The sequence below is a fragment of the Phytophthora cinnamomi genome (assembly GCF_018691715.1).
Source record: "Phytophthora cinnamomi strain GKB4 chromosome Unknown Contig62, whole genome shotgun sequence".
NCBI classification, from domain to species: domain Eukaryota; phylum Oomycota; class Peronosporomycetes; order Peronosporales; family Peronosporaceae; genus Phytophthora; species Phytophthora cinnamomi.
The window spans coordinates 260,163-286,355 of NW_027150995.1; the positions used below are offsets into that span (position 1 = coordinate 260,163).

Below are 26,193 nucleotides of genomic sequence, written 5' to 3' on the forward strand. Positions count from 1 at the left end.
ATGAATAGGCACATATATCGAGCGTTCGCGTAGGGGTAAGAATCGACAAGCACACGCGCTCGTTTGACTTGTTCGCAGCGGCTCGGCGGAACACTGTTGTCTGCTTTCCGGTCACGATTGCGGTGATACTCTCGACGGGAATGCTCTTATTGTGAGAAAATAAGGTGGACCGATGATGGTGCAGCTGGTCGTCAAGGGGGTCCAGCTCATGTTGACCATCAGCTCCAGTTGCGGGCGGTTTTCTCCACAGGATGTGCGTACAGAGCGCATCTGTGAAAAGAAGTTTAGCGTGTGGCTTCCCCAACCGACCATGCTAGCACATCAAAACAAGTAGAAAGTGTAAGATAGACGAGCGAGATTTCTGAGATGCAAAGCACCTTACCTTCTCCACAAGGAACCCACGCTGAAGTTTTCGTTTGAACAGGTCAATATCGGTCTCTATCACTAGAGAGGGGAAGGCATGTACCGCAGTAACCGTAGTGTCTTCTTCGTTTCCTGGTGCAATGCGTTGTTCTTCATTACGCAGAGAGGGTGGGGGATGAGATGGTGCTGGTGTAGGCACTGGAGATACCGACGATAAGAATTCCTTTCGCCCTTCTCCATGATCTTCAGTTGGGCGAACAAGGTACCTCAATGCGCTGAAAAACTCGTCGTGTTGCGGAGAATTTGAGAACTGGAAGTAGATAGCTTCGCTACCGAAATTCAGCTGAAGTCGGCTCTGTTGTATCTCGCCAGAAGATATTGCCTTTGCGTCGTCAAGGATAATGCTCGTAATATCGGCAATGTTCATATTCAGGGCTGCAAATGCGACGGCACGCCGCTCCCAAGTGAGCGTCGTGAAATCCAAGGAGACAAAAATTTTCCCCTCGCACCAACCCTCCCACGCTCCACGCTGCAGAACAAAAGGGGTTATGGATTAGTAAATCAATAATATAGTGATATGATGTACATACCAGACTTACCGAGTCAATGCTTATTCCCATTACCAGAATTTTAGCTTGGTCCGGTGGCAGCGATGCTTCTTGGGATTCAAGAGTCTGAGATCGGTCATTGTTCTGGTCATCCATACTCTGGTGCCACGACCGTCGAGGATTGTTACAGGGCGAGTTTTGCTGGAGCGATTCATGTTTCATACTCTCCTCGTCGTGTAAATGTGTAGCATACTCTTCTGGTGAGCTGTCAAGCTTGGTGCCTCGATCCTCATCGCTGTCATTATCATGATGCGAGCTCAGGATGTGATCATCGGACGTATCAAATAACCACGCGTCATCAGTGGTGTCTGCACTACCCAAAGCTTCACTCAAGGCAGCGTCAAAGATCGAGATCGTTGTATCTGTGTCGGCTCGTTGAGCATTCACAATAATCCCGTGTTCACTTCGGGTCACACTTTTCGGGTCATCTACGTAGCTGGAGACGCTTTCATTGTTCGGACTACGACGGGGGGATTCGTACACATCACTCATAGGTGAGTGCAATACAAGTCGATGAGCACTTCCAGGGCTGACAACAGTGGGGCTCGCAGCATTTGCTTCATCCACCACCCAGAAAATGTCTAGTTCTGACTGGCTGAGGGGCCAAACAAAAGTCCGGTCGGGTCTATCTGCTTGAGCTGATTGTTCACTCGGTGTTGGGGATATCAATTCTTGACCTCGGGTGGGTGATTCCGTCTTCTCGTTTGGAGACTTTTTCATGTTGAAGAAGATTCTAGCTAGACACGAGACCAGCAAATACGTTAGTGAGATATGATAATAAGACAGGAATTAAAAGTTACCTGTAGGTGAGGGAGCTGTTGACGAAAGCCTCGCCGATCCTGACTCTAGTTCATCCAACGGCAACTCGACAACTTCATGGTTTTGTGTCTCGATCTCCTCCGCGTCTGCAACACTTTTAGCGGTCATGCTTAATCGTGAGCTAGTCCGCGGCAATGTGCTAACTCCAGCCAGCGCGATTTGGAACAATACACTAGCTGCTGACTTCAATCCATCATGCTGGGTGTTGACGGAAGACATTTTCGTTGGCACTTCATCCCTTACAGGTTGGTCACTCGGGGACTGGTGGATGCTCTGGTCTATCGTTGCAGTCATTGGTTGATCATCTTGGTACTTCTGGTACATTTGGGTTTGCTTGAACACATTTACGAACCGCTTCTCGCTAGCGATAAGCTCAGACTCTTCAGCCCGATATGATTCTCTTGTATGCGCACAAACACTGATCAAGTGTTCAATATGCCGCCGGAAGCGGTGAATTACTAAATGCGTCGATAAAGGCGTGACGTTCTCTCTAAACGAGCCTGTAACGCGACCCAACATTTCTTTCGTAAATCTCGTGAGATCACCCGAGAGTTTTTCTACTTCAGGCATCTGAAGTGCTTCAAAGGACCTCTTATCTTCGACGTGCAGCTGTACACGACTTTCAGCTAGATAGAGAATACAAGTGCCTTTTGAGCACTCAAAGTCGCAAGGAAGCTCGTCCACGCCGCAAATTAAGGGGACAGGGGCCTGCAGAACGAAACAAACAAGTAAAGCAAGTAAGTGAAAACAAAGCAAGTAAGCTTTGATGTCAACCGTACTCACGCACCTCCATGTACTCGTGCATGGAGGGAGGCAGCACGCTGATTAGTGGTCCAGCCCACCCAAGTGGATGCAACAACGATGCCAGTCCTAGCGTTGCGGCGGATAACAGCGGGATATCACCCGATACAACGATAAATTTCATCTCGACGAGCAAGAGACTCAGAATCTGAAGTAGGCGGTCAATTGATAAGCGGGACAACAGCGACGGAAGTGCCCATTGCAACAACAGCGCAACCTTCTCATCCGCATCATTTTCTTTGTGTGGTCGAGTCAAAACCAACTCAGGACTTGGCGATGGAAATATGTTGACAGATAGTGAAAGACCTTTGTCGGGCAACGATACCTTTGTTAGGTTTTGCAGCGTATCATCGATGTAGCTTGTATGCTGAAAAGAATAGATAATGAGATTACTAGAACTAGAATCGAATGGAATAAACAAATATTACCTTGTCTGTCACGATGCTGCTCAAAGACCCACAGCCACTACATGTACTTGATTCGAGATCACATCGCAGGTTATCTGTTTTCGTTAGATACACATCGCATTAGACAAACAGCGCGTCCAACTTGCAGACTTGTAGATAGCATATCCTTACCCAAAAAACCCTGGAGTACAGCTCGAAAGAATGGAATAAGGGGAATTTGAGCGACGATGCAGTAACAAATCGGAAGCATCAGACTTTTCCCATCGTCGCCGCCGTTGCGAATTTGCACCATTCCCTTCATGCACATCGCATATTGAACACTTTGGCCTTGCACTCCTCCACCGGAGATCATCAAAACAAAAAAGTCTCCCTCTCGTGAGGCCGATGGCGGATTTTCGCTCAGTAGATCGCCACTCTTCTCAATACTGATACCTGTACTTGCATTGACAGTGGTAGCTTTGATTCCAGTAGGAAAGCAAAAGTGTTCGAGACTTTCGACGCGGAATTGACTCTCCGGAGGGTAGGCGAATGCGACGGTAGCTTCAAACACATTTTCTCGTAGGTTCCAAAAGTTGCGGATCGTGACATCGACCATGTCGGGCGCGATCACGACCAGATAATCAAACAATGCAGGTGGCGAGAGCGTGAGTACTTCCCTGGACTACACAACAAAATGGAAGTCAGTTTTGCCAGCCGTGTGAGAGCTTGCAAGAATACCTAGTCTGTACCTTGTCTACTATTGAAGCCCTATCGCCTTCGCTTCGATTGTCACTACCATAGCTGAGGTAGGAAAGCTCGTTCATCAGCGAATTTTCAAGAACGTCCAGTGAGCTAAACATGTCGTCAAACAATCCGTAGTCTTTTGAGTTCCCCCGCTTATCGGGCACTGCTGTGTTGATCTGTGCAACGTTGATTCCGTTGTGTTCCAACCACGTGTTGATTGCGAGATATCTCTCCATGTCCACCACGGTGACCACGGGTTGCCGTCTCGGCGATCCGTTCACCGACTGCGCTCTGTGGAGAGTACGGCGTCCATTATCGCTGTACGGCCCCTGCGGGTATTTCTCTGGGCTAGGTCGCCGAATCCACGGAGATGAAGGCGGGGGTTCGATGAAGGTCCGATCGGGAAGCGGCGATTTGGGCTTGGGGCTCCACTTCTCTCGAAGGTGGTTGATCTGCTTCACCCTGCCTCAAGTCGACAACGCCTACACTTAGCTCGCCGGCATCAGCCATCAACGTACAGTAACTGCACTCACCTGCCCATGCCACTGAAGATGGACTTTTGTCTGCCTACGCTGCCCGAGTCCTCCTCGCTGTCACTCATCGTGCGTCAGGTAGATGGAGGAATGGAGATTGGCTTCTCAACACGCCGGGTCCGTGGGCATGGCTGCGTGCAGGCACGGAATTGGAAAGCGCCGAGCAGAGCAGGAGCGCCAACGGACGGTTCCGACCCAAATTAGCTTGGTGACGCATTTTGTTGATAGTCCGGTTGCGGACGCTCATCACGACTGCTGGCACAGAAGCGAACGAGCAGTGCAGCTTGGCGTGTTGCTTGCGACCGAGCTGTTGGCTCTTCAGCCTGAAGATCAGCGAGTTGAAGCCTGTCAATCAAGCGACTCCGGCGACGAAATACTATTCGCGAGATGGGAGACAACAAACGACGAGAGCCTGCTACCGACGGTCTCCACTTTTGACCGCGACGTAGACCCTTAGCTGAGCTGTCCACTGCCGCTCATCGTAGCGTAACACATCGCGACTGGGATGACGTCCAGGCACAGAGCTGTTGGTTTCTGGCCCCTCGCGCCGCGGCGTTCAGAATTCCGGTGGTGCCAGGATGTAGTCACTGGTAGTGTCGACTGCACTAAGTTACTGCGGTCGACGCGTGTGTGGTCGGGACATGCGTGGCGTGTCAACGTTGACATGGCCCCACTTCAACTTCAGAATCCCTCGGATGTCGTCCGAAAGTCGCCTCAAACCCCTCTATAACCAAATGTTCTACCTTCCGTCTCCCCATACTCACTTCTACATCAGCCGGTTCCTTCCCTCCCAAACCTTATCCAGTCCTTGTCGACGCAGCAGCTTGAACAGAGGCCAAAAGGCACCACAACACTCACAATGGCCAGCACGCTGAGCTCCTCGACGGCGCCCGCCAAGCCCTGGGAGAAGCGCCAGAGCGCCGCCGCCCAAGCAGGTGCGTCCTCCTCCTCCCGTCCGTCGTCCTGACCATCACTCTCACGCTCTTTCTCTCTCTCTCTCTGCAGGCGGCGACCTGTTGGCGTCCGCGGGCGTCGCGCCGCAGTCCTCGAGCTCCGCCGCCCCGTCGTCTCTTGTAGCGGGCAGCGCGGCGCTCTCCAGCGCGTCCTCAGCCATGAACGCGGCGTCCACGACCTCTCCATACGGAACAGGAGCCGCTGCAACGGGGTACGGGGCCGCCACGGGGTACGGAGGCTACGGCACGGGCTTGGGCTCGACGTACGGCTCGGGGTACGGCGGCATCGGCTCGTACGGCGGCATGGGCGGCTATGGGGGCGGCTTGGGCGGCTACGGAGGCGGCTTGGGCGGCTACGGCAGCTACGGAGGCAGCTACGGGGGCTACGGGGGCTACGGGGCTACGGCGGCATGTCGAGAATGGGCTACGGCGGCATGATGGGCGGCGGCATGATGGACCCGAGCGGCGGCGGCCTGGGCTGGCTCGCCAGCTTCAACCAGATCGTGAGCTCCGTGGGCCAGATCACGGAGCTGCTGGGCATGAACGCGGAGGCGCTCAACTTCTGCATCGGCAGCTTCGTGCACTTCCTCGAGAGGATAGGCGCCATGTGCGCAGGCATCGCCGCCATGCTGGCGCCGCGGCCCGTGTTCCCGCCCGGCCACCCGCGGCACGGCGAGCCGCCCGTGACGGAGGAGGAGGAGAAGAGTCGCCGGCGCCGCGTGCGCATCTTCCAGTTCATGCTGAGCATGGCGGCGCTCGCCTGCGTGTACAAGGGGCTGCGGTGGCTCGCGCGGCTGCGCTCCAAGACGCCGCCGAAGCTGCTGGTGGCGCCGCCCAGCGTCGGCATGGGGCGCGACCTGGAGAACATTTTCCAGCGCACGGTGGGCGTCCACCGCTTCTGAGCGCGGCGGCGGCGGCGAGCAAGTGGTAGTGCTGTAGTTGTAGATGAGCTCGCCTCATGCTGCACGGCTCAAGACGCTTCGAGAGGCTGGCTCGAGGTTCGGCTGACTGACTTGGTTTTATATATTGTTGCTTCAGAGCAGGTATGTTGCGTGCTGGTGTGTTGTCTGTCCCCTGTGCTGTGCTACTTGCAGACCGCTGGCTCCCGTCTTCTTCATCCTCCGCTGATGGGCGGGATCAGCGCCACTTCGTCTCCGTCGGCCAGCGCCACGTCGTCCTCCGAGTACTCGAGGTTGCGCGCCAGCGTGATGCTCTCGATGGTGGCCGCCGCGTGCGGGTACTTGTCCACCAGCGCGCGGCGCAGCGAGCCCAGCGTGGTGGCGCTCTTGCCGTCGACCGGGAGGCGCAGCCTCTCCTCGCGTAGGCCGATCTCCTCGCGCGCCGACGCGAAGTAGAGCACCTTGACCTCCATCACGAGTGAGGCCGTCTCTGCACGTCGTTGTGTAGCTGCACATCATGGCCGGATCCGCGGATCCTGAAGAGCTGCGACCGTGACCGCACGCAGTCGGATCGAGCGGCTGCGAGGCGCTGCAGTCGACAAGATGGGGACCCGGGAAGGAGCCTCGGCCGGGCGGAAGCCGTGGCGCTACTACTACGTGATGGCGCTCCCGCTCGGCGGCGGCAGCGGCACCACGCAGGACAAGGCACGAACCCATGTCTGCGACGTGTGTCAATGCTCATTGTTGATAATTGTTGTGGGGGTATGTGGGGTGCATGCAGCTCCAAGAGATCACAGAGATGACGGCGGCGATCGAGCAGCGCGAGGAGGAGTATCTGCACAAGGTGGCGGCGAAGAATGCGGCGCATGCAGCAGCAGTGGAGGCGGAGCGGAAAGCGGTGGAGGGCAAGCAGAAGCCTCCCATGTCGTCGTATGTGGCGTGGGTTCTACGCAGACTGCACGCGACGTCCGTGGTTGTATTGGTAGCGGCGATCGGGGTGCTGTACGTGTGGTACAAGCATGACGACGGGCGCGATCATGTGCCTCCGTCACTGGTAGGTGCTACCCTGAAAGCTATGGGGGTTCTACTTGCTGTGCATGCTGTCGGTTGGGTGGCGGCATGGCGATGTAGCATCAATGGTGCACGAGTACTGCTCTTGGTTGGTGTTGTTCTCATTATTTGCTTGACGTTGGCGTTGGATGAGACGAACATCATCAGAAGGAGTCAAAACAAGTTGTACGAAGCACTAGCAAGTAGTGAAGACACTCTCACGCAGGACACTATCGAGTTGATTCTTAATGGAGGAACGACGCCATCTCTCGTGCAGAGATTCGTGTTTGATGGACCAAGTGCCTTCATCTGGTGGTTGAGCGCTCACTGCACCGAATCCTCTACGACGAGGCTCAGCTACGAGTCTGTGGTCATTGATCGGCGCGAATTCTTCTCCCCGTTGTGGAACGACAAGGCGAAGTCTTGTGCCGCTGGTACGCTTGGAACTTGGATTCGTGCTAATGCGATTGCTCAGCCAGTTATCATCGGTGAGGTGGGACTGCTGGTGTTGCAAGTGTTTTTCACTGGATTATTTTTGGCTGTGTGTGACCCATTGGCCCCCGGGAAAGCATCAGCTAAGAGACAAAGGCAACTTTCTCTGTTGAAACCAACCAGTAATTCGCGAATTTCGTCGACAGCTCCAGCAACCGCGTTGTTCACACGGTTACTGGTTTTCGGTACTGCATTGTTTGGCTCTTCGAATGCATTGGCGAGCACGGATCTGCTGGGCCTCTGTTCTATAGTTGATTTCCACGCGGTTTTCACATGGGTGGTGATAGTGAGTCTCTTGTCTGGATTATCTGCTCTTATTGCAGCTCTCTTTGTTGGATGTGGGTGGAAGCAACGATTGGCAGCGGTGTTGTTAGTTTTGGCTGTCGCTTCTGAGGTGTTCATGCTGGTACAGTTTATCAAAATTGCTGCCAGGCTGGTTGGACCTGATATTACCGCTGAGCTGAGCCAGACACACGTACAAGACGTTCGCGAAGTGTACATTAAGGCATCATCGCAAACGTGTTCGTCTGTCAAACGGTGGATCTCCCACGTGTGCGTCACGATGGCAGCCAGTGAAACTCCTACAGAATTTGATTTATCTTGCCAGCATGAATTCGTCGCTCTCTTGGTTGCGTCCTTCAATTTCACCGATACATACTTGACATGGTCAATAGGAGTCAAGCTGGTCCTCCTGGTGCAGCTCATTTTGCCTGCGCTTCGTCAAGCCGCTGTGAACGTGCTAAATTATCTGTGTTGTATTTCGCCGCGAGACGAATTCCCGGTTGGCACTGTGGAGAACAGTTTGCAGCAGTCATCGCCTCCTGTCGACTACGATGAGGCTCTCGACATCTATTTGACAACGGTTCGAGTGAGAGATCCAGGTCGTTTAGCAACAGAGCGCGAAGCATTTGAAAAGGAGTGGTCTACTCGGACAGGTCGAAAGCTTGCAGACGTGCGCACTCCAAATGTCGTTGTTACTGCTAGTGATTTCGGCGCGATTGTACGCACCTTGATGCTGCGCCGGCTAACAGCGATTTGCAAACTCGATTTGAGCCTGAGTGTCTCCAATGACGGGAAGATGATATTTGTTCATATTTTCGCATCCGATAATCTCCTACTTGCAACATTGTGCGAGATGGAGGCGTACCGCTTGCAGTTTGCAGATGCCATCGACCCGGGGAGGCGCTTCTGGCGTGACAAGAAAGAAGTGATTGCTGACCAGAAGGTGCTCGACGCGAATACTGCCAAACACAAGCTAAAGCTGCTGCTAACGGAAAAGGCTATGCATCCGAAAGAAGCTGTATGGTTTCCCGGAGAATCCCTGCCACGAGTTTCCGCTCGCATCCACGCGCTTTCAAGAATATCGCGCGTTGCTCGAGGGATGATTCGCTGTCACAATCCCGCTCCAGCGTTCGCTAGCTACTCACCGAATATCCAGCGTCAGTTTATCTACAAAAAGTATCCTAATCGGCTCGAGATACCTGATACGTATCGACGCTCAGTTGTGCTGCGCACAATTGACTGTATCCGTATTACCAGATGCATCATTGATGCCGAGTTTGACGTGAATGCCGCCACCCTTTGTGGCCTTGTATCGTCGTTGCATTGTCTCCACAGTGCCAGTCGGTTTGATTTTAATTCTCGTAGCGTGCTCGCTTCGGCATGGATTACTTTTTGGAGACCGAGTCACCTTCCGGGTGAGCTGTGGCCGGACGATTATCCTATACTGAACCTACTCTGCCGCGTTGCTCCCTTCCGCCAACCACTTCAAAGTGTGCGGGATTATTTCGGAGAAAAGATTGCCTTCTACTTCGCTTGGATTGCATTTTACGGGAAAATGATGCTTATTCCTGCAGTTGCATCTACTGTTGCGATAGCCTGTCGAGCACGGCATTCTTTGGTCTCAGCACTGTGGATATTTTTCGCGTCGCCACACAGTAGACGCACCGATAATGGGGGGATATCCGAAAGTGTCGATAAGATTGGAGCGACGCTTTCGCTACCTGAGCTGATCTTGGGTCTCGTGGTGATTGCTTGGAGCTTTGGATTAGCCAAGTTGTGGGAGCGTAGGAGTCTCTGGTACCAACTTCAGTGGGGGGTTACTACGAATGATACGGCCAGCAATGTTAACAGCTTGCATTTCGACTCAAACCATACCGCCATGCAGAAGCCATCGATATGCTCCGAGCTTGTTCCTCTTAAACGGCAACTAGGCTCATGGACGTGCATCTTGTTTCTAGGAAGTGCCAACTTGATGGTTGTACTCTCGCTGTTTCTTAGCCAAGGCATGCTTGTCGATGTTTGGGGAGAGAAATTTGCGGTCCTTGGTAGCTGTGGATGCCAAGCATTACTAGTTCAGTGGAATGGTGCTAGCATTCCTAGTGTGGCGCGTGCTTTAACAAGATGGGAGTACTCTCGCAGCTCCAGCGACCATTCCGTTTATCGAACTTCTGTCGTCGCCAAGATGTTTATCCTGCAGTTGTTTAACACTTTTACGGGATTGATGCTCTTAATGTTGAGCAGCATTGGTGGGTTGGAAATGCTGGTGCACTTTGTAGTCCCGCTCCGTCCTCTGTATGTGTCGTATAACGCCCGAATTGAAGGAGACGTCGGAATCTTCATACAAATTGAAACACTGGCGCTGGCGCTGTTTGGAGCACAGCTGGCCATGCGTATTGTCTTGATTCTAACCGCTGTTAAGCGTTTCAGTGAGGTAAAACGAGGTGAGCAGGGCTACAAACGAAAGCAGCACGAGGAAGAAACGACGCTGCCCACATTCCCGGGTCCCAACAAGGACTACGCACAGATTGTCATGCAGCTTGGATTGATCACTATGTTTTCCACTGCATGCCCATTACTGCCGTTGTTCGCACTGGTTGATTGTGCTGTGAAACTGCGACAAAATGCTCTGGAGCTCTGTTGCATACGGCAACGACCGGAACCCGAGGGAGTTCAATATCACGGAGCCAATGACGATGACATCAGTCTCGGCTTATGGGCACCCTGGTTGCTTCTTATGCTCAAAATCTCAGTTCCCATAGCACTTGCGCTGACAGCTTTCACGGCGGATAATTTTGATGATATCTCAATCGAGCGTCGGGTGGGTTGGTGGCTGGTTGGAGTGTTAGTAATTTGGCTTGCGGCCCAGCTCCTATGGTTTTTGATTCCACGCGAAAGCCGTCACGCGGAGGAAGCCCGTGCACGCAACACCTTCCTTGTTGAGCGCTACTTTGGCCGCGCTGAAGTGAATGAGAAGAAAGCGCCATCAAAAGAAGGTGTCCCGGGTAAGCACAGCGAAAAACAAGCTGCCAGTCTCCAGGAACCACCTCCTTCTGCAGAACACGCTCTGCATCACTATAAGGAGCGTCTAGAGTTGTTACAACGATTGAACGTGGCATTGCGCAAGAGAGAAGACATTGGTATTCCATTCGTCGACACTGAAAATGTAGTGGTGTCTGCTACAGGTGAAGGAAACCCTGTACAAGGTTCTCAAGAACAACCTGCAGAGGAATTACACTCGATCGAAGCACAACATGGTGAAGCACACTTATCAGTCAAAGGCGAAGCGATGCAGCGAGTGAGTGAAAGCAGTGAAGAGATGATTGCTGGCTACTTCCGGCCGGTTCACGGTGCGTGGCCTCCTACACCAGAGCAGCCTGCGGAAGATGTAGAAGAGAAAAAGGATATGCCAGGTAACATAGCGGAGGCCATTGAAGCACCAATGCTTCAGCAACCACGGCGAGGAAGCCCTGGGCCACTTCCGCTTGCAGAAATGAAGATCAGCAACACGGATGAAGAGGGGATCACACCAAGTCGTGTTGAAAGTGCTAGTGGCTCTATCGCGACAGGCAGACCCGCGCCGATGCGGCTTTCCAAGTTATTCAAACGAATGCCAGCAGCTCCATCCACTATTGAACCCTATTCGGCATCCGACGATGATGAAGCCCCAATAGCGCCCCCAACGTCCCCGTATGTATCCCCGGAGTCTTCATTTCCGCAACCTGATCTCGATCCTGAGATATATGCGCCTGTGCAGCTATCACTCAGGGAAGGAGCATCAAGCCGTGGCGATTCACATGATGATGACATATATGAAGAGAAACCGGAGGCACCAATATCAAGCCATGACGAACCAAGAGTTTCTATTACTCCTGCTACGCGTGAAGTAGACTCGGCTTCGCGTCGGTTTTCACCTCGATTGAGTTTCTTCAGACGAAAATCCAAAACCCCAGCATCTACGCACAGCGACGACGGCAGTGCCATAGGCGGTCAGGCTGAAGCGAGTGAGCAGACGCTGCTTCGACAGCTTTCGCCGCGAATGCGTTCTCTGACGCGAAAGTCCCAGAGCTCAAGTTCGAAAGTTAGTGACAGCGAAGAGAGCAAGAGCAGCGTTAGAGACATCCCTGCTGTGCCGGAGCCACCAACACCAAGGAAGTTGTCGAAGTTGTTTAAGCGCGTTCAACCTCCGCCAACTGCGGCTCCACCTCCTTTGACCCCTCCACCCCCAAGTGCAGTACCCCCGTTAGTTGACGCTGCTGCTTCGTCGTATGAACGGGCAGAGGTCGAGGACATAGCAGTCAATCGGCTATCGTCGGTTCGCGATCAGTTTGACTTTCTCTCAGATGCCTGTGCGTATCCAGTGACTCAGTTGTTCTACATGTATATGGCATATTATGTCTAACTTGTGCTTTCTGCGTGTAGATTCCGAAACGACACCACAGCAACGCCGGTTGACGATTCAAAGGAGACAATCAAGCAGAAGTAGTATACGGCCGCCATCAGAATACACCAAAGTCGATTTATCGGGGCTAGATGCCGTACGCGAGGCCGCAAACCGCCGCCAATTCGACTTCTCCGCGGATGAGGAAGGTACGTGCAAATAGAACGGTTCATCAATGTTTGAGTGACACCCCTTTGTATTGTGAATATGTGTTGATCTACCAGCTTGGCAGGAATAAGTAGCTCGCGACAAAAAAAGCAAGGTTGAACGTCTTCAGCTAGGAGACATTGGCTGCAGCGGCGATGCCGGACGAAAGCTTGCGAGGAATGGAACAGCCAATGTTGCCTGAATGACAAACATTCAAAAAGCAGCAACAGAAAATGTGTCAAGAAGTAACCACAGACGAATTCTCGCAGGTGGCGAATTGGGTCTTACTTCGTCTCGATATCTGTGCTGGCGGATCTCTTGAAGTTGGGGTAGTAGTCCTTCTTGGTCAAGGATTATCTCCAACCGCAACGCCTCGTTAGCGCTCTTGCGGGACGTGTGCGTGACTCGAGAGGTGAATTCTGGTTTCGCCGGCGACGTTTTTGGTGGCGAGCGAGCCGTTTGCGCCTTGGTCGCCAATTGAAGCTGTTCCTGGTGCTGCAACTGCTGCCGGAACGGAGGTGACAGCGGCAGGGAGAGCACGTCTTCTCCAGGAGCAGTGCCGAAGAAGCCGTCTTGGTCTCGCGCAGTGCGTCGTCGGATATCCTGGTTGCTAGGCAGCACGAACTTGGTCTGGAAGTTTCGACCTTTTGCCTGTGGCGCCCATTTGATCGGCGACGTTGGCTCCCGGAAGTCGTGGTCGCTCGGAGCTCGGTATGGCGTGCGTGTGGTGGGCGAATTCAGCTGAGCGGCTTGAGTTGCCAACGCGAGTCTCGCGGCCACGGCCCCTTTAGCTGCCGCGGTTGCAAACGGAGGGTAGTGATCGGTGTCTCGTGGCGATCGATACGATGGTTTGAGTCGCCGAATGTCGCGCTCGCGAGGTGATGCCGATTCTCGCGCCTCGCCTGCCACGGCCTGCTCGAATGCGGAAAACCGGCCCTGCGCATCAAACGAGCAGCGCCCTGTGCTCTTCATTTCGTGCGCGAGTGCCACCGGCATCTCCAGCTGCAGCTTGGCCACGGAACTGCCGGCTTCCTGCTTGTTTGGAGAGGCCGCACTCATATCTCGACTGGGCACGAATGAATCTGAGCAGGAGTAGGAAGCTCGGCCATCAAAATAGACAAGAGACTCGGGCACGAAGTACGGCACAAGCTTTAAATAATGATGAGGACGCCTCTATTTAGCCGCCGCTGCTGCTCAGACTTCCTCGAACAGCGGCGTCAAATGGACACGCGACGAATAGATCTTGGGCTTGAGTGCAGCACGTTCTGTCCTCCTTCTAGCTATGCTTCGCACTGCGTGTTCCAGCGCCACTCGTACTGCTGCAGCGCGTTGGCGAAGTGCACGAGCGCGGCGGCCACGACGCAGACGTGCCAGAGCTGGTGGCTCGAGAACCACAGGTCGAAGCGGCCGGGGTAGAAGCGCTCCGGGAACTTGGTGGCGTAGATGATGGCGCCGCTCGTGTAGAGCAGCCCCATGAGCAGCAGCGGGCCGATCATAACCGTCACGTGAGGGTCGAAGAGCCCGAAGTGCCACACCAGGTGCGTCACAGGGACCACGCCGAAGAAGCCCAGCGCCAGGAAGATGCACGTGCGTGCCACGAGGAACTTGGGCGTGCTGAACACCGGCATGAGCGCCACAGTGAAGGTGAGCGCGGCCATGGTCGAGATGGACGCGAGGTAGGCCGTGCGCAGCCACGGGTGGCAGTAGAACGAATAGTAGATCATGGGGTAGAAGGACCCGGCGATGAGGATCGTGATGCCGGCGTAGTCCAGGCGCGACAGGAACATATAGGCCGGTCGGCTGACCACGAACATGAGGTGGAATGTGGCGCTGCACGTCAGGCAGACGACGGCGCTGGCCATGAAGGCGAAGATGGGCCAGTGCGGCACGTTGTGGGGGCCCTCCACAGTGGCCAGGATGTGCAGTCCGTTGCGAACGCTGTCCGCGACGCCGTTCAGCTCCTCCAGCGCGTACTTCATGGGCAGGTCGGCCCCTACCTGGCTGGCCACGTCCTGCAGGAACAGCGAGAGCGACTCCACGCGCTGGTCCAGCTGCATCTTGAGCGAGCGCACCTGCTCCGAGTGGGCGTCACGCACTTGTCCTCCGAGCCGCGCCGACAGCGCGCCGAGCTCCGAGCGCAGGAGCTCCATCTGGGCGCCCACCGAGTCGGAGAAGCCGCCCACGTTCTGCTCCACGAGCGCGTGGAAGCGCTCGAGGCTGGGCAGGCGGTGCAGGCTGTGGTCGAAGATGACGCTGGCCACTTCGTAGTACTTGGCAGGCGCCACGCGGCCCGTGGGCGGCGGGCACAGATCGGGCACGCCCGAGGCCAGCAGCATCCTGGGCATGTGGCGGCCGCCCTCCATCCAGGGCTGGGCGCTGGCGCACCAGGCCTGCGGCGTCGTGAGGCCCGCGAGCGCCGCCGTGTCGGCGGCCGGGGCCAGCGCGTGGCCCGAGAGCGCCAGGTACAGCATGAGCGTGAGGAAGATGAAGGAGCCGACCATGTGCGTCCACACGTTGAGCGTCTCGTTGTGCAGCTCGAAGAGCGAGAGGAAGCACTCCCGCGCCGAGTAGTGCAGTCGGTAGCCCGAGCGGATGTACGAGTTGTCGGCCAGGTAGGCGAAGCCCTCGGCGTGCAGGCGCTCGAACGTGTGCAGCTTGTTGCCGCCGGCGGAGGCCATGGCGTCGTCCAGCGCTGGGCGCGCGGGCGTCTTCGTCTTGGGCTGCGGCTGCGGCTTGGGCGGCGCCTGCAGCTTCTTCGAGTGGCTGCGCAGCAGCATGTGGTGGCCCGTTTCCATGCTGGCGGCGGCCGTTGGCGCGGGGGCGTTGGACGTTACGCGGCGCTGCTAATTCAAGTCACGCACACACAGGCAGCGGTGCAGGTGGCAAGAGGGCTGTCTTCCTCCAGAGCGGCTTGCTGGCTGGGCGACACGGCGGAAGCTGGAATGAGCGACCAGCAGCCCTGACCCTGCCGTGTCGGCACCGACTTCTGGCCAATCGCCGCGCGGCGTACTGGGTGGTGGCGCACACCAACTTGGTGTGTATATGGGGTTCCAATTCAACCTGTCTACATTGTCCCTGGTCAAGCGAATAATTTTCTGTTAATGTGATATTACCGTCTTGATATTTTTCTAGTGAATCTGACTTTGAATAGTGATGCTGCGATGAGTACTATAGTATTATTTTGTGCCGGTGCATTTCTGCCGCGTCTATTTCACGTCACTTGGCGAAAATAGACGCTGCGATATACCAGCGATGCGTGTCATGCATCAAAGAGAGGAGGGTCTTCAGCGGTCTGCTGCTTGCTGTTCGCTGGCTGGCTGGCAACGGAGCAGTGCAAGTCGCGGTGAATCTCGCGGCAGTGCAGATTCCATGGCGCCCACCTAATAAAAACGGTATGGATGCGGGTATTCGGATGGAGCCTCGTTCTGCAAAATGGGATCCGCCGTCCGTCGATGTCGTTGTGATCCAGTTTTGTGAATACTCAGCGGATAACTGCACCGCTTGGTCGGCTCGCTCAAAGTCTATTGCATGGTGGCTGTCTAGCCCCCACGTGGCAGCATTGATACACAAACAACGCAGACGATCATGTTTGCCCCAGAAATTGTAGACGAGTCGACAAACGGTTTGGACGTGCGCTGGGATTTCTCCAACTTGGAGTCTTCGACTTGGAATGCATCGTAGATCGCGTTCTGGTGGTTGGCGAAGCCGCTTATGTTGCTGCAGATGTTCATGGCTTCGTTGGTGTAACATTGAACCTCGCACAAATTCTTGATAGTCGTCAGGTTTGATCTTACTTTTCATCGCCAAGAACGAGCACTGAATTCGTATCTCACATAAGACCCGGCGGATCTGCGGGGCCTCCTCGTACAAGCCAACGCTCAACCCCGAGTGATCTTCAACGCGCGCGAGTCGAGCAGCGAGATTGACGATCGCTCGGGGTTGCGCGTTGGCTGGGTCATCGTTGGTGACGACACCATTGCTCGCGCATGTAACAACAAGACGGTTTTCAGTGGCAACGGCCTAATCACCGCTCGAGTAAACAGATAACAGTGAACGAACACTGAGAAAACTGTCAATGCGTTATATCTGTCGAGCTCAGTATTTACTAATCGTAGTAGTTTTCAAGCTCTTGCCATCGTCGCGACCCACTTCATACTAGACGCGCATCTATAGATGCGGCCAGGAACAAACTTTGTAACCGACCGTGTCGGGTGTAACAACCACGTCGCTCGAGGTAGCGTGGTGATAAGCTCGGCGCGAATGCAGTGTACGGTGTGCCAAGAAGGACTAGTTTGGAATAAATGACCGGTAAACTACACGTAAATTATCGTGAACACAAAAAAACAGATTTCGTCCAATCGTTCGTGGCATCGCAGCCAGAATTGCGTCCAATCGCCGGCGTTCACCTACGTATCATGCGTTGAAGCGGAGGGGGAGAAATCATTAGAGAAACCCGAGCCTTCCGACCAAGAGAGCACCCACCCGCCGAGCATGAGTGACGCCGTCAAGCCGCTGCAGAGCCTGCTGGAGGCCTTCGGCGTGCGTCTGGCACGCGTGGAGGCGCAGCTGGGCGTGAAGGGCGCGCCCGCCGCCGCCTCCTCCCCTGCCGCCGCTGCCGCGCCCGCCGCCGCGCCCGTGGAGCTGTCGCCGCAGCTCGAGGCGTACGACGAGTACGTGGCCCAGTACCTGCCGCCCTTCCTGGAGGTGAGCGGCAAGCTGGGCGACGACACGCGCAAGCTCGGGGAGGTGACGGAGAAGGCGTTCGCAGCCCAGCGCGCGTACCTGCTGATGGCCAGCCAGTGCAAGAAGCCGGCGGCGCTCAACCCGGAGCACCTGAAGGAGCTGCAGGCCTGCATCAAGGAGATCAACGCGCTGCGCGACAACCGCAGCGAGTTCGCCAACCACCAGAACATGGTGAACGAGGGCATCCAGGCGCTCGGCTGGCTCTGCGTCGAGCCCGCGCCCAAGCCCTTCATCGAGTCGTACGTGGGCGGCTCGGACTTCTGGGGCAACAAGATCCGCGTGCAGTACAAGACGTCCAACCCGGACCAGATCGCCTTCGTCACGTCCTTCAAGAGCCTGCTCACGGAGCTCATGGCCTACGTCAAGGCGCACCACACCACGGGCGTCACGTGGAACCCCAAGGGCGGCGACGTCGCCAGCTACACGCCGGCCGCTGCTGGTGCGTCCCCGGCCAAGGCTGTGGCGCCCGCTGGCGGCATGGCCAACGTCTTCGCCGGCATCAAGTCCATCGACCAGAGCAGCGGCAAGACCGCCGGCCTCAAGAAGGTCACCAAGGACATGCAGACCTGGCGCAAGGACTACAAGGCCGAGGGCGACGCCCCTACGCCGGCTGCCCCCGCTGCGGCCAAGAAGCCCGCCGCGCCCGTCAAGGTCACCAAGCCCGCTGTCTGCGAAGAGCGCAACGGCAACTGGCAGATCGAGTACCAGACCGGCCCCGAGCCGCTCACCGTGAGCGGCATCACCATGAAGCAGCAGGTGTACATCTTCGGCTGCGAGGGCGCCACCATCCTGCTGGAGGGCAAGGCCAAGAACATCGTGTTCGACTCGTGCAAGAAGACCAAGCTCATCTTCGACAACGCCGTGTCCAGCATTGAGATCGTCAACTGCAAGGGCGTGCAGGTGCAGTGCAAGGGCGTGGTGCCGTCCGTGGCCATCGACAAGACGGACGGCTGCCTCGTGTACATCTCGTGGGAGGGCCGCGAGGTGCAGTTCGTCACGTCCAAGAGCTCGGAGATGAACGTGGCGTTCCCGGAGGGCGCCGGCAGCGACGACTACGTGGAGAAGCCGATCCCGGAGCAGTTCGTGCACAAGATCATGGACGACCTGACCATCTCGTCCGACGTCTCGGACCTGTACTCCCACTAGATCCAGCCTCACCGCGCAGTTCTTGCGGTGATCGGCCTGGTGAGCTGCAGCTCCTTCGCCTGAACGTCCGAGGCTGTTATTTTCCCTTCGTGCGCGTCGAGTATGCTGTTTGAGAAATGAATTGAGCTATACTTTTGACCGAGCTTGTCTTGCGACTCGCAGGTTGCGAAGGGTCGGGACTTCGGGGTTTGTGTTGTTGTGGCAGCGGCGGAGCAGGAATGGGGAAAGCGGTCGAGGCGGTGACGCCGCCGACGCCGGTCGTCACGGAAGAGCAGCCAAATGTAGTTGATGATGCCCCAGAGCCGAGCACGCTGATCTCGCTGGAGCAGCTTCAGCACCTAGACGCGGCAGATTCAGCGACGGAGCGAGTGGCGCGGCTGGAAAGCGCCCTGGGCGTCCAGCACTACCCCGTGAACCCTCGAACCAGCGTGTGGGTGGACTTCTGCTTCGGCGTGCTCAACTTCGCCCGGGACGAGGCACGTCTGCCGCCCGACAAGGCTCTCGGTCTGCTCACTCTCGCGCACGAAGTGTACGTCTTCGCGACGCACCCGCTGTCCGGTGCAGCAGTCTCACCCGCTGAGCCGGTGCCACCGGATGAGAGCATGAATCCGCAAGAGCTGCATGTAGCTGAGACCAAGGCCATGCCACTGACACCCGCACTTCCTCCTTCTCCTGACGCATACCCAACGGTAGAAGCTGTCTACGACCAGTTCCGTGAGAAGATTCGGCATGCCAGCGGTGTGCTGTTAACTGGCAATGGCAATGAACCGGAAGTGCCCTCACCCTCTGCAGCATGGCCAGCAGCCCCCTTTACACCGACGGAGGTGGCGCGGATCGTGGCGTTCTTCACGTCCACGTTCTTCCGGCACCTGCGCGCGTACCAGTACCTGAGCCGGGTGCCGCGCCCGAGCGTTGTGCGCGAGCACCCCGTGCCCACCGAGACCCCGCTTCCGCCAGGCGCACTTGTCGACGCCACGCTGCAGGCAGAGTGACTTCACGCGCCGCGGGACCAGCTCCCTACCGGACACAAATGGAGCAGCCACGGGGAAAACGTGCAAAACGCAATGGCACGCGCATGCTGGCCAGTCCATTGCCGTTCAGCCGCTTTGCTTGCTTGATGATTCGGTCCGCGCTCGTTTAACAAGATGTGCAGCCCCAGGTGTAGGATACGTGTAGCCATCCACGTACGTAAGCAGGAGCTGCTTGAATTTGCATCGCGTTCTCTTTGATATTTGTATCATTCGGGGCTGTTTGTGGCTGCTCTACTTCCCCGTGCCGTCCTGTTCTCTTCGGTTCTACGCAGTCCAGTCGCCGCTAGCTTTCGCTGTGTGGTTCGCCTGCCTGCGTCAAGTTGAACTGAGCTGTACACGCACGCGCTTCCCGACCGGAGCCTTGCCGGCGGCGGCAAGCTGCAGCGTAGTAAGCGCGCGCCCTCCTCTTCGCGTCGCTACCTAGATAAGTCGCCTTGTAATATTGCGAGCCTTGACCCTTACCCCGACATGTAGCCCTTGATCGTGTTGAAGTCGACTTCCTTGAGAGAGTTGATGGTACCGTTGAGGATAATAAACGAACCCACGATCTGGGACGTACGCACCGTCAGACCCTTCGGGAACAGCAACGCAAGCGCCGTGGCCGCCAGGTAACGCTGACGCGGGGACACCGTGTTGGGCACGCGCACCTCCGCACGCCGGATGAAGTCGTCCATGTGCTCGGCGTAGCTCTTCTGCGGGTGCATCAGCTTCATCGTGGACAGGTTGTGCGGCACGTGCGACAGGTAGCCGGACACGACACCAGCGGCCATGCTACCGATGGCATTGTTCAACGCGGGGCTCGACGTCACGGACAGACGTTCCTCGAAGTAGTCCGAGAGCTGGTTCAGGCCAACACCGAAAATCACCTCACGCAGCATACGCGGCGCCGTACCGCGGATCCATCGCGTGGCGAGCGACTCCGGGTTCATGTGGCCGGCGTTGAAGGCCTCCAGCATGCTGCTCACGGGCGTCATGATCACACCGGGCGACACGGCCTCCGTGAGACGCACCAGCTGCGGGTACTCGTACTGGTCGGCGTCCACGTGCTTCTCGAGCATGTGGCGGATGCCCTTGAAACCGTTGATGTACACGACACGCGTGGGGATCTGCAGGTGCATCTCCGGGAAGAGCCTGGCGACGGGCTGGCCCGTCAGACGCGCGTTCAGCAGCGAGTTCATGCCACTGCGGTAGAACGACTCGATGGAGGCGGCCACAGACGTGGCGAAGTAGGGCGTGGGCTTGGCGTGCTGCTCGAACAGCGGCGTCTGCAGCAGCGAGGCCTGCCGCCGGATCTCCTTGCTGAGGCTGTGCATGACCTCGCGCGAGGCCGTCTTGTCCTCCAGCACCTCGTCCAGCGCCGAGCTCTGCAGCGAGAAGCCCGACACGGGCGTGAGGCAGCGCACCGTCACGGCCGCGGGGTCCTGCACGAGCGCGTGGTTGGCGCTGACGGCGCCGCTGGTCATCACGTCCAGCGTGTGCTCCTGGCCGTCGATGATCTTGGTGCTCTCCACGCTGCCCTGCTTGAGCAGCAGCATCTCCGTCTGCGTCTCGCCCTGGTGGTACACGACGGCGTTCTTGGGGTACGTCACGGCCTTGGCGCGCGCGCAGATCTGGCGCAGCGTCGGCTCGGAGCACAGCGCGAACATGCCGCTGTTGGCGGCGGCTTGCATGCAGTCGTCCATGGCGGCGGTGGAGGTCGGTCGGGGGTGGCGAGGAGAGGCGGGCGGAGGGCGGGGGACGTCCGGAGCAGGAGGCCGGCGACGGTCGCTTCTTCGGGCTGCTTGGTCCGGCGGCAAAAGCTGTAATGAGCCGCTGGGATGGGCGACCGAGGTGATTAGACTCGAATTCGGACTTAAGGGAGACGACGACGCGCTAAACCGGCTGATGATCCAGATCATGGGGGGGTGTATGGCGCTGCTCTGCGCCGCCAGAGCATGGCGTCGCGGCACGGCGCGGGGGGCTTTGCTCTGCCGCTGCTGTGGTGTCGGTGTCGTTGTCGAGCGCCGCGAGTGCGAGCTGCTGGAGTTCTGGTGATGCAAGCGAAGCCCGCGGGTCGATTGCTCAAACCTGGGGGGAGGGAGATGCGTCAACCAACGCAAACACGAATGGCTGGGGGCACGCGACCTCACGGCCTCCTGGATCATCCAGTGGATGCAGGGGCCAACACCAAGCAGAATAACAAAGAACACGCGCGTCCAAGTGCATTGCAGGGCTTTTTCCAGGATGGATGCGCTCGCCAAGGCAGGGACAGCAGCCATCATCAGCTCACACTCCGCTAGGCTCGGCTCAGCTCGGCGCCCGCGGCGACGGCAGGCGGCTGTTGTTGCTGCTGCCACCACCGCGCAGTCGGAGCAGGCGCGGACTCGGCACTACCGCCGAGCGGCCGGCCGTGGCGGCGTTCACGGGCTTGCGGCGCGGCGTCTTGCGCAGCGGCTGCAGCGCTACGAAGGCCGCGTCAGCCCCGAGCGAGGACGCCGAAATCGAGTCGGTCGCTGCGCTGGCGGCGGCCACAGTGGCAGCGGCGCCGGCTCGACGAGGCAGCAGTGGCGGTAGATACGTGCGCGAGATCTCCTCCATCACGCTGGCCTCGGCGGCGGCGGCCTGGGCGATGCGCTCCGTGCGCCGCCGCTCGGCGATGAGGTCCCGTCGCTCGTCTTGGCGCAGCAGGATGTGGACATCTTCCACCACGGGGGCGGCGGCCGTCTCTTTGCGGCGCTCACGGGCGTCATAGTCGACGGAGAAACGCCACGGCCGGTGCTTGGCGACGTCGGGGTGTCCGGTGATCGGGGTCAAGCTGCTGCCGCTGGAGGGGTCCAATCCGCCCTGCATCAGCACGCCCAGACACTCGCCGCTGAGAGACCAGATCTTCACGCGTCGGTCGAAGGAAGACGTCACGAGGCTCTTGGGCTCCTCGATCGTCTGCACTGAGTACACCACGTCGCCGTGGGCCTTCCAGCGATGCACGAGTGACACTGGAGGCAGACGCCGCATTTCACCGTCTTCACATCGGGTCTCCTCATCGTCATCTACGCCAGTGGCAACGAGCGGCATCCCCACCGAAAAGAAGAAGGACGAAAGCGGGTCGCGGTGGGCGTAGGCTGCCCACTCCGGCGTGTTGCGGGCCTTGCGCACCATACTGGCAGCATCCACGCGCAGGTTCCGCTGTGCATTGGCGCACTCGACCGGCCTGGCCAACGGCTTGAGATCGAAGTTGTTCGCTAGGCGCATGAGCAATGGCAAGACGTTCCAAACACTCAGGAATCCCTTGTCATCGCCTGTAATAACCAGGAAGGAAGTGAAGTCCAACGGGTCAGCATCGCGATCGTCTCCACCGTTTGAGCAATCGTGTGCACTGGACGACGAACTGCGCCGGGTGAAGTGCGTGGCGATGCAATTTACCGAGGCTGTTCCCAAGTGATTGTGCTGGTTGCGGAAGCGAAATACGCACTTGCCTTTGTACCGTGCTGACGGGCGCATTGCCCAGAAGCAGAGGTTACCAGTGCTGTCGCTCGACAGAAGCAGTGGAAAAGGGTCTAAGAAATGAAGACAAAGCAGGCCGCTTGCATGACCAATGCAGGTAGCGTCGAGACGGCCAAATTCGTAGTCCCAAACTTGCAGAGAGCAATCGGATGACCCTGATGCCAGCAACGACAGGTGGTACGAGAAGCTGAGCGCTGTGATGTCCGTGGAGTGCCCGCCGATTAACCTGCGAAGCAGCACACCGCGCTCGGAGTCTCTTTCGTCGTGGATGTTGATGGAGCAATCCCATGAAACGCTGATAACCGCCATGTGCTCTGCGCAATAGCACAGTTTCGTTACTTCAGCAGCGTGGGCACGATTGCCTAGCTCTGGGTATGCGAACGACTTCATGTGTGATCCGTTGAGGTAGTCAAAAACCTGGATGTTGCCACCTGTGTATATGGTGCTATGAGAATAAAATGTGAAGTCATTATCTACGTTGCAACAACCCACCGTGGTCCCCAATGATGAACTTGCGCTCTCGAAAGTCTAGGCATAATGTTGTTAAATCTGTGGAGCTCAAGTTCCTGGCTTGGCAATCACATCCGACGAGAACAGCGGAGACATCAGCTGTAGTCTCCTAATTTAAAAAGGTTTGGAGCGACTAGACTTACCTGTATACCCGAATGAGCTTCCCAACGCGTGCATCCCAGATTTTGACATCTCTTCCGGCGGCAGTGATGAAAGAAAGAGAGGTTGGGTTGTATAGTGCGATGAATACAGGATGATCGTCGGTAAGCTCAGGATTTTCCAGTTTCTCGTAGTCAAACTTGATCAACTGTAAGAATGCAATATGACACGGACCCAGGTTAGCTTGCAGCATTCATACAACATCATCCTTAAGGAGATCGTGCCTTCTTGCCAGCTGCAACGATCCGCTTCTCGGAGGTGATTGAAACGATGTTCTTGACATCTCCCATATTCTCGGCTGTGAAGGTCTGCATACAGGCAAAATTTCGGATATCCCAGACCTTAAAAACTCCGTCAACGTCGGCTGTGATGATTTGTGGTGTATCCGGGATGATTTCTACGCCACAAAGACTATTGTTGTGCCCATGCAATCGCAAAATGAGCTGGTCCACGTAAGGATTCCATACGAGAGCATCAAAATCAAAACCTGCCGACACCAAAAAGCGATACTCCGGTGAGTATGCGAGTGACCGCACGCCTTTTGCGTGCCCGTCGAGCTGCTGTTTGTGCTTCCCAGTATGTACGTCCCATAGCCGAATTGTACGGTCCATGCTGGCGGAGGCTAACGACTCGAGTGTCGGCAACTGGACACAATTGTACTTTTAGTGAAATGATATCAACAACAAGATAACAAAGTACCGACCGTGATGAGATCAAGCACAATATCGTCGTGAGATCGAGTGAGCACTCGTCCGTGCACCTCGCCGCCCATGTGGTGCTTTTCTTCCATGCGCTCGGCGTCCCAGGCGTAGACAATGCCACTCACTCCAGCAGAAAAGAGCGCTGAGGATTCCGGATACCATTTGAGGCAGTTCTGAGAAGTTGGAGTATGACAACTTTTCATAAGTCTCAATGTAGTGTCGTCGTAGAAGCGGAATTGCAGGTCGGAGGATGCCACGATATATTGGTTGTACTAATGATGAATAGATCGAATTGTGCTGTTAGCAGAATTCCACCAAGACAACATGAAAGTAAATCCACACTAACACCCACCTTTGGTAAATGTTCGGCACACTGAACAAATCCTTCGGGGGACTTGATAGTGCGGGTGAGTTCGCAGTTGACATTGTATAGCTTGAAATACGGACTGCAGCTTTCCACCAGCGCAACGAGATCATTTGACGGGAAATAGTAAATATGGTCGATGAATGTGCTGTGCTTGGAAGCGTCTTCCCACTGCACATGATGGTACTGCTGGATGGAGTTGGGCTGGTGGCTCTTGACCGTGAGCCCCGTGTCCACGATAAACGAAGTGAACTCCTCCCACTCCATCGATCCGTCACCATTGATGTCGATTTGGGCAAAGAGTTCGCAAAGGTTTGCCACCAGCTGGGACTCAGATAGATCGTGCAGCCGCGAGTTCTCGTCTGTGTGGGCGCTGCTCTGAACGAAGCGCATCATGACGTAGACGAACTCGGCGATGGACAGCCCCTTCTCCTTGCGCAGGAACTCGTTGCGCAGCGTGCTCACCTGCCAGCAGCAGTTGACAGTGTCAGCTGTCATCGAAAACCTCAGAAGCGAGATTGCTAGGCTGAGTTATTACCTTTTCCATGTCCATCATCATCATGATGTCCATGGTGAAGCCCTTCTCGGGGTCATGCTCGTATGGCCGACCGCTGGCCCTCTGCTTGGAGCTGGAGGGAGAATAACGATGGGGGGGGGGGGGGGGGTTAACACACGTAATGCATGCAGCAGTATACTATACAGTGAGTGCTGGCACCCATCGTACAATTGGTTGGCCACCTCTGTCAGGAAGGCAGGCGTGATTCGCTTGTCGCCATCGCTCGCCTCCTCATCGCCCATGCCGCAGACTGCTGCGGAGAGGCGCTTCAACCAGAGGGACCATCGAGCAGCCGAAGTTCGAAGTTCACAAGTGCACGAGCCAAAATGTACTACCCAGAGGCATAACTCACTACGCACAAACTTGTATATTGGCGGACGTATGCAAAACAGTTTCTCCCGGATCCAGAAAGATCTATGGCGAGATCTTGTGTCCGCCCTGTTTGCAGAGTCGAGCCGAAAATAAGTTTCTCTCAGTATAATTCTTGAAACAAAGCGACGCCCTGTCTCGATTTGTTTGTTTCTCGTTGCCAACGCGGCGTGGTCGCGGTCACAGGCAAACTCTAACAAAGCCGTGCTTCGCCCTGGATTTTGATTTGTGAACCGCACAGCATAACAGTAGATAGATTCTTGCTGTACTATAGTACTGCTCTCATCTTTTCTTTAATAATAACAGGAAATAGGTGGTTTGGTTGTTTCTCCCAGCCCCAAACGGATATAATACAGTAATCGGAGCTAAAACAGAACTGCATATCAATACTAAGTGGGAAATTCGCCTTCACCTTTTACCAGTCACACTTCGAGATCACTGCTGGAAACTGATACACTATTAGTAGATAAGACTGGACATGCGTATGGTCTGCACAAGGAACTATGTATGTAATACGGACGTGTTAGCTCGCGCGTACCGTAAGATGAACCAAAATTGTCCGGGTTATTTGTCAGATAATTTTATTCTACACCCAATTCGTTGCACTTTCGAGACCTAA

The 26,193-nt window shown here is 56.2% G+C and overlaps 12 protein-coding genes across 12 annotated transcripts; 6 read left to right on the forward strand and 6 right to left on the reverse strand.

The window, feature by feature from the left end:
- Window positions 1-284: 284 nt before the first annotated feature.
- IUM83_06816 (RAS signaling inhibitor ST5) lies at window positions 285-4,322 on the reverse strand (the record flags this gene model as incomplete). The annotated part of the gene is made up of 11 exons (XM_067931048.1): window positions 285-313; window positions 383-403; window positions 877-892; window positions 963-1,708; window positions 1,772-2,498; window positions 2,578-2,739; window positions 2,809-2,958; window positions 3,020-3,093; window positions 3,170-3,659; window positions 3,727-4,183; window positions 4,255-4,322. The coding sequence occupies 11 exons, from the start codon at window positions 4,320-4,322 to the stop codon at window positions 285-287; spliced, it is 2,940 nt and encodes a 979-aa protein (XP_067787114.1).
- A 791-nt stretch (window positions 4,323-5,113) lies between these two features.
- IUM83_06817 (Coiled-coil domain-containing protein 96) lies at window positions 5,114-5,645 on the forward strand (the record flags this gene model as incomplete). Its single annotated transcript, XM_067931049.1, has 2 exons — window positions 5,114-5,189; window positions 5,260-5,645. The coding sequence occupies 2 exons, from the start codon at window positions 5,114-5,116 to the stop codon at window positions 5,643-5,645; spliced, it is 462 nt and encodes a 153-aa protein (XP_067787113.1).
- A 14-nt stretch (window positions 5,646-5,659) lies between these two features.
- On the forward strand, window positions 5,660-6,109 carry IUM83_06818 (Coiled-coil domain-containing protein 96; the record flags this gene model as incomplete). Its single annotated transcript, XM_067931050.1, has 1 exon — window positions 5,660-6,109. The coding sequence occupies one exon, from the start codon at window positions 5,660-5,662 to the stop codon at window positions 6,107-6,109; it is 450 nt and encodes a 149-aa protein (XP_067787112.1).
- A 212-nt stretch (window positions 6,110-6,321) lies between these two features.
- Window positions 6,322-6,579, reverse strand: IUM83_06819 (Molybdopterin converting factor, subunit 1; the record flags this gene model as incomplete). The annotated part of the gene is made up of 1 exon (XM_067931051.1): window positions 6,322-6,579. One exon carries the CDS (start codon window positions 6,577-6,579, stop codon window positions 6,322-6,324), a length of 258 nt encoding a protein of 85 aa, XP_067787111.1.
- A 130-nt stretch (window positions 6,580-6,709) lies between these two features.
- Window positions 6,710-7,363, forward strand: IUM83_06820 (Anoctamin-6; the record flags this gene model as incomplete). Its single annotated transcript, XM_067931052.1, has 3 exons — window positions 6,710-6,811; window positions 6,888-7,160; window positions 7,325-7,363. The coding sequence occupies 3 exons, from the start codon at window positions 6,710-6,712 to the stop codon at window positions 7,361-7,363; spliced, it is 414 nt and encodes a 137-aa protein (XP_067787054.1).
- A 3,853-nt stretch (window positions 7,364-11,216) lies between these two features.
- On the forward strand, window positions 11,217-12,606 carry IUM83_06821 (uncharacterized protein; the record flags this gene model as incomplete). The annotated part of the gene is made up of 4 exons (XM_067931053.1): window positions 11,217-11,277; window positions 12,208-12,276; window positions 12,350-12,517; window positions 12,593-12,606. 4 exons carry the CDS (start codon window positions 11,217-11,219, stop codon window positions 12,604-12,606), a joined length of 312 nt encoding a protein of 103 aa, XP_067787055.1.
- Window positions 12,607-12,641: 35 nt separating this feature from the next.
- Window positions 12,642-13,574, reverse strand: IUM83_06822 (putative adiponectin receptor protein; the record flags this gene model as incomplete). The annotated part of the gene is made up of 2 exons (XM_067931054.1): window positions 12,642-12,713; window positions 12,804-13,574. 2 exons carry the CDS (start codon window positions 13,572-13,574, stop codon window positions 12,642-12,644), a joined length of 843 nt encoding a protein of 280 aa, XP_067787053.1.
- A 221-nt stretch (window positions 13,575-13,795) lies between these two features.
- On the reverse strand, window positions 13,796-15,310 carry IUM83_06823 (Adiponectin receptor protein; the record flags this gene model as incomplete). Its single annotated transcript, XM_067931055.1, has 1 exon — window positions 13,796-15,310. The coding sequence occupies one exon, from the start codon at window positions 15,308-15,310 to the stop codon at window positions 13,796-13,798; it is 1,515 nt and encodes a 504-aa protein (XP_067787280.1).
- Window positions 15,311-17,006: 1,696 nt separating this feature from the next.
- IUM83_06824 (Adenylyl cyclase-associated protein) lies at window positions 17,007-18,404 on the forward strand (the record flags this gene model as incomplete). The annotated part of the gene is made up of 1 exon (XM_067931056.1): window positions 17,007-18,404. The coding sequence occupies one exon, from the start codon at window positions 17,007-17,009 to the stop codon at window positions 18,402-18,404; it is 1,398 nt and encodes a 465-aa protein (XP_067787278.1).
- Window positions 18,405-18,622: 218 nt separating this feature from the next.
- On the forward strand, window positions 18,623-19,396 carry IUM83_06825 (uncharacterized protein; the record flags this gene model as incomplete). Its single annotated transcript, XM_067931057.1, has 1 exon — window positions 18,623-19,396. One exon carries the CDS (start codon window positions 18,623-18,625, stop codon window positions 19,394-19,396), a length of 774 nt encoding a protein of 257 aa, XP_067787279.1.
- Window positions 19,397-19,893: 497 nt separating this feature from the next.
- IUM83_06826 (RmlC-like jelly roll fold) lies at window positions 19,894-21,117 on the reverse strand (the record flags this gene model as incomplete). The annotated part of the gene is made up of 1 exon (XM_067931058.1): window positions 19,894-21,117. The coding sequence occupies one exon, from the start codon at window positions 21,115-21,117 to the stop codon at window positions 19,894-19,896; it is 1,224 nt and encodes a 407-aa protein (XP_067787276.1).
- A 604-nt stretch (window positions 21,118-21,721) lies between these two features.
- Window positions 21,722-25,447, reverse strand: IUM83_06827 (ef hand family protein; the record flags this gene model as incomplete). The annotated part of the gene is made up of 8 exons (XM_067931059.1): window positions 21,722-22,710; window positions 23,408-23,481; window positions 23,569-23,732; window positions 23,809-24,027; window positions 24,411-24,557; window positions 24,638-25,114; window positions 25,188-25,278; window positions 25,374-25,447. 8 exons carry the CDS (start codon window positions 25,445-25,447, stop codon window positions 21,722-21,724), a joined length of 2,235 nt encoding a protein of 744 aa, XP_067787277.1.
- Window positions 25,448-26,193: the final 746 nt, after the last annotated feature.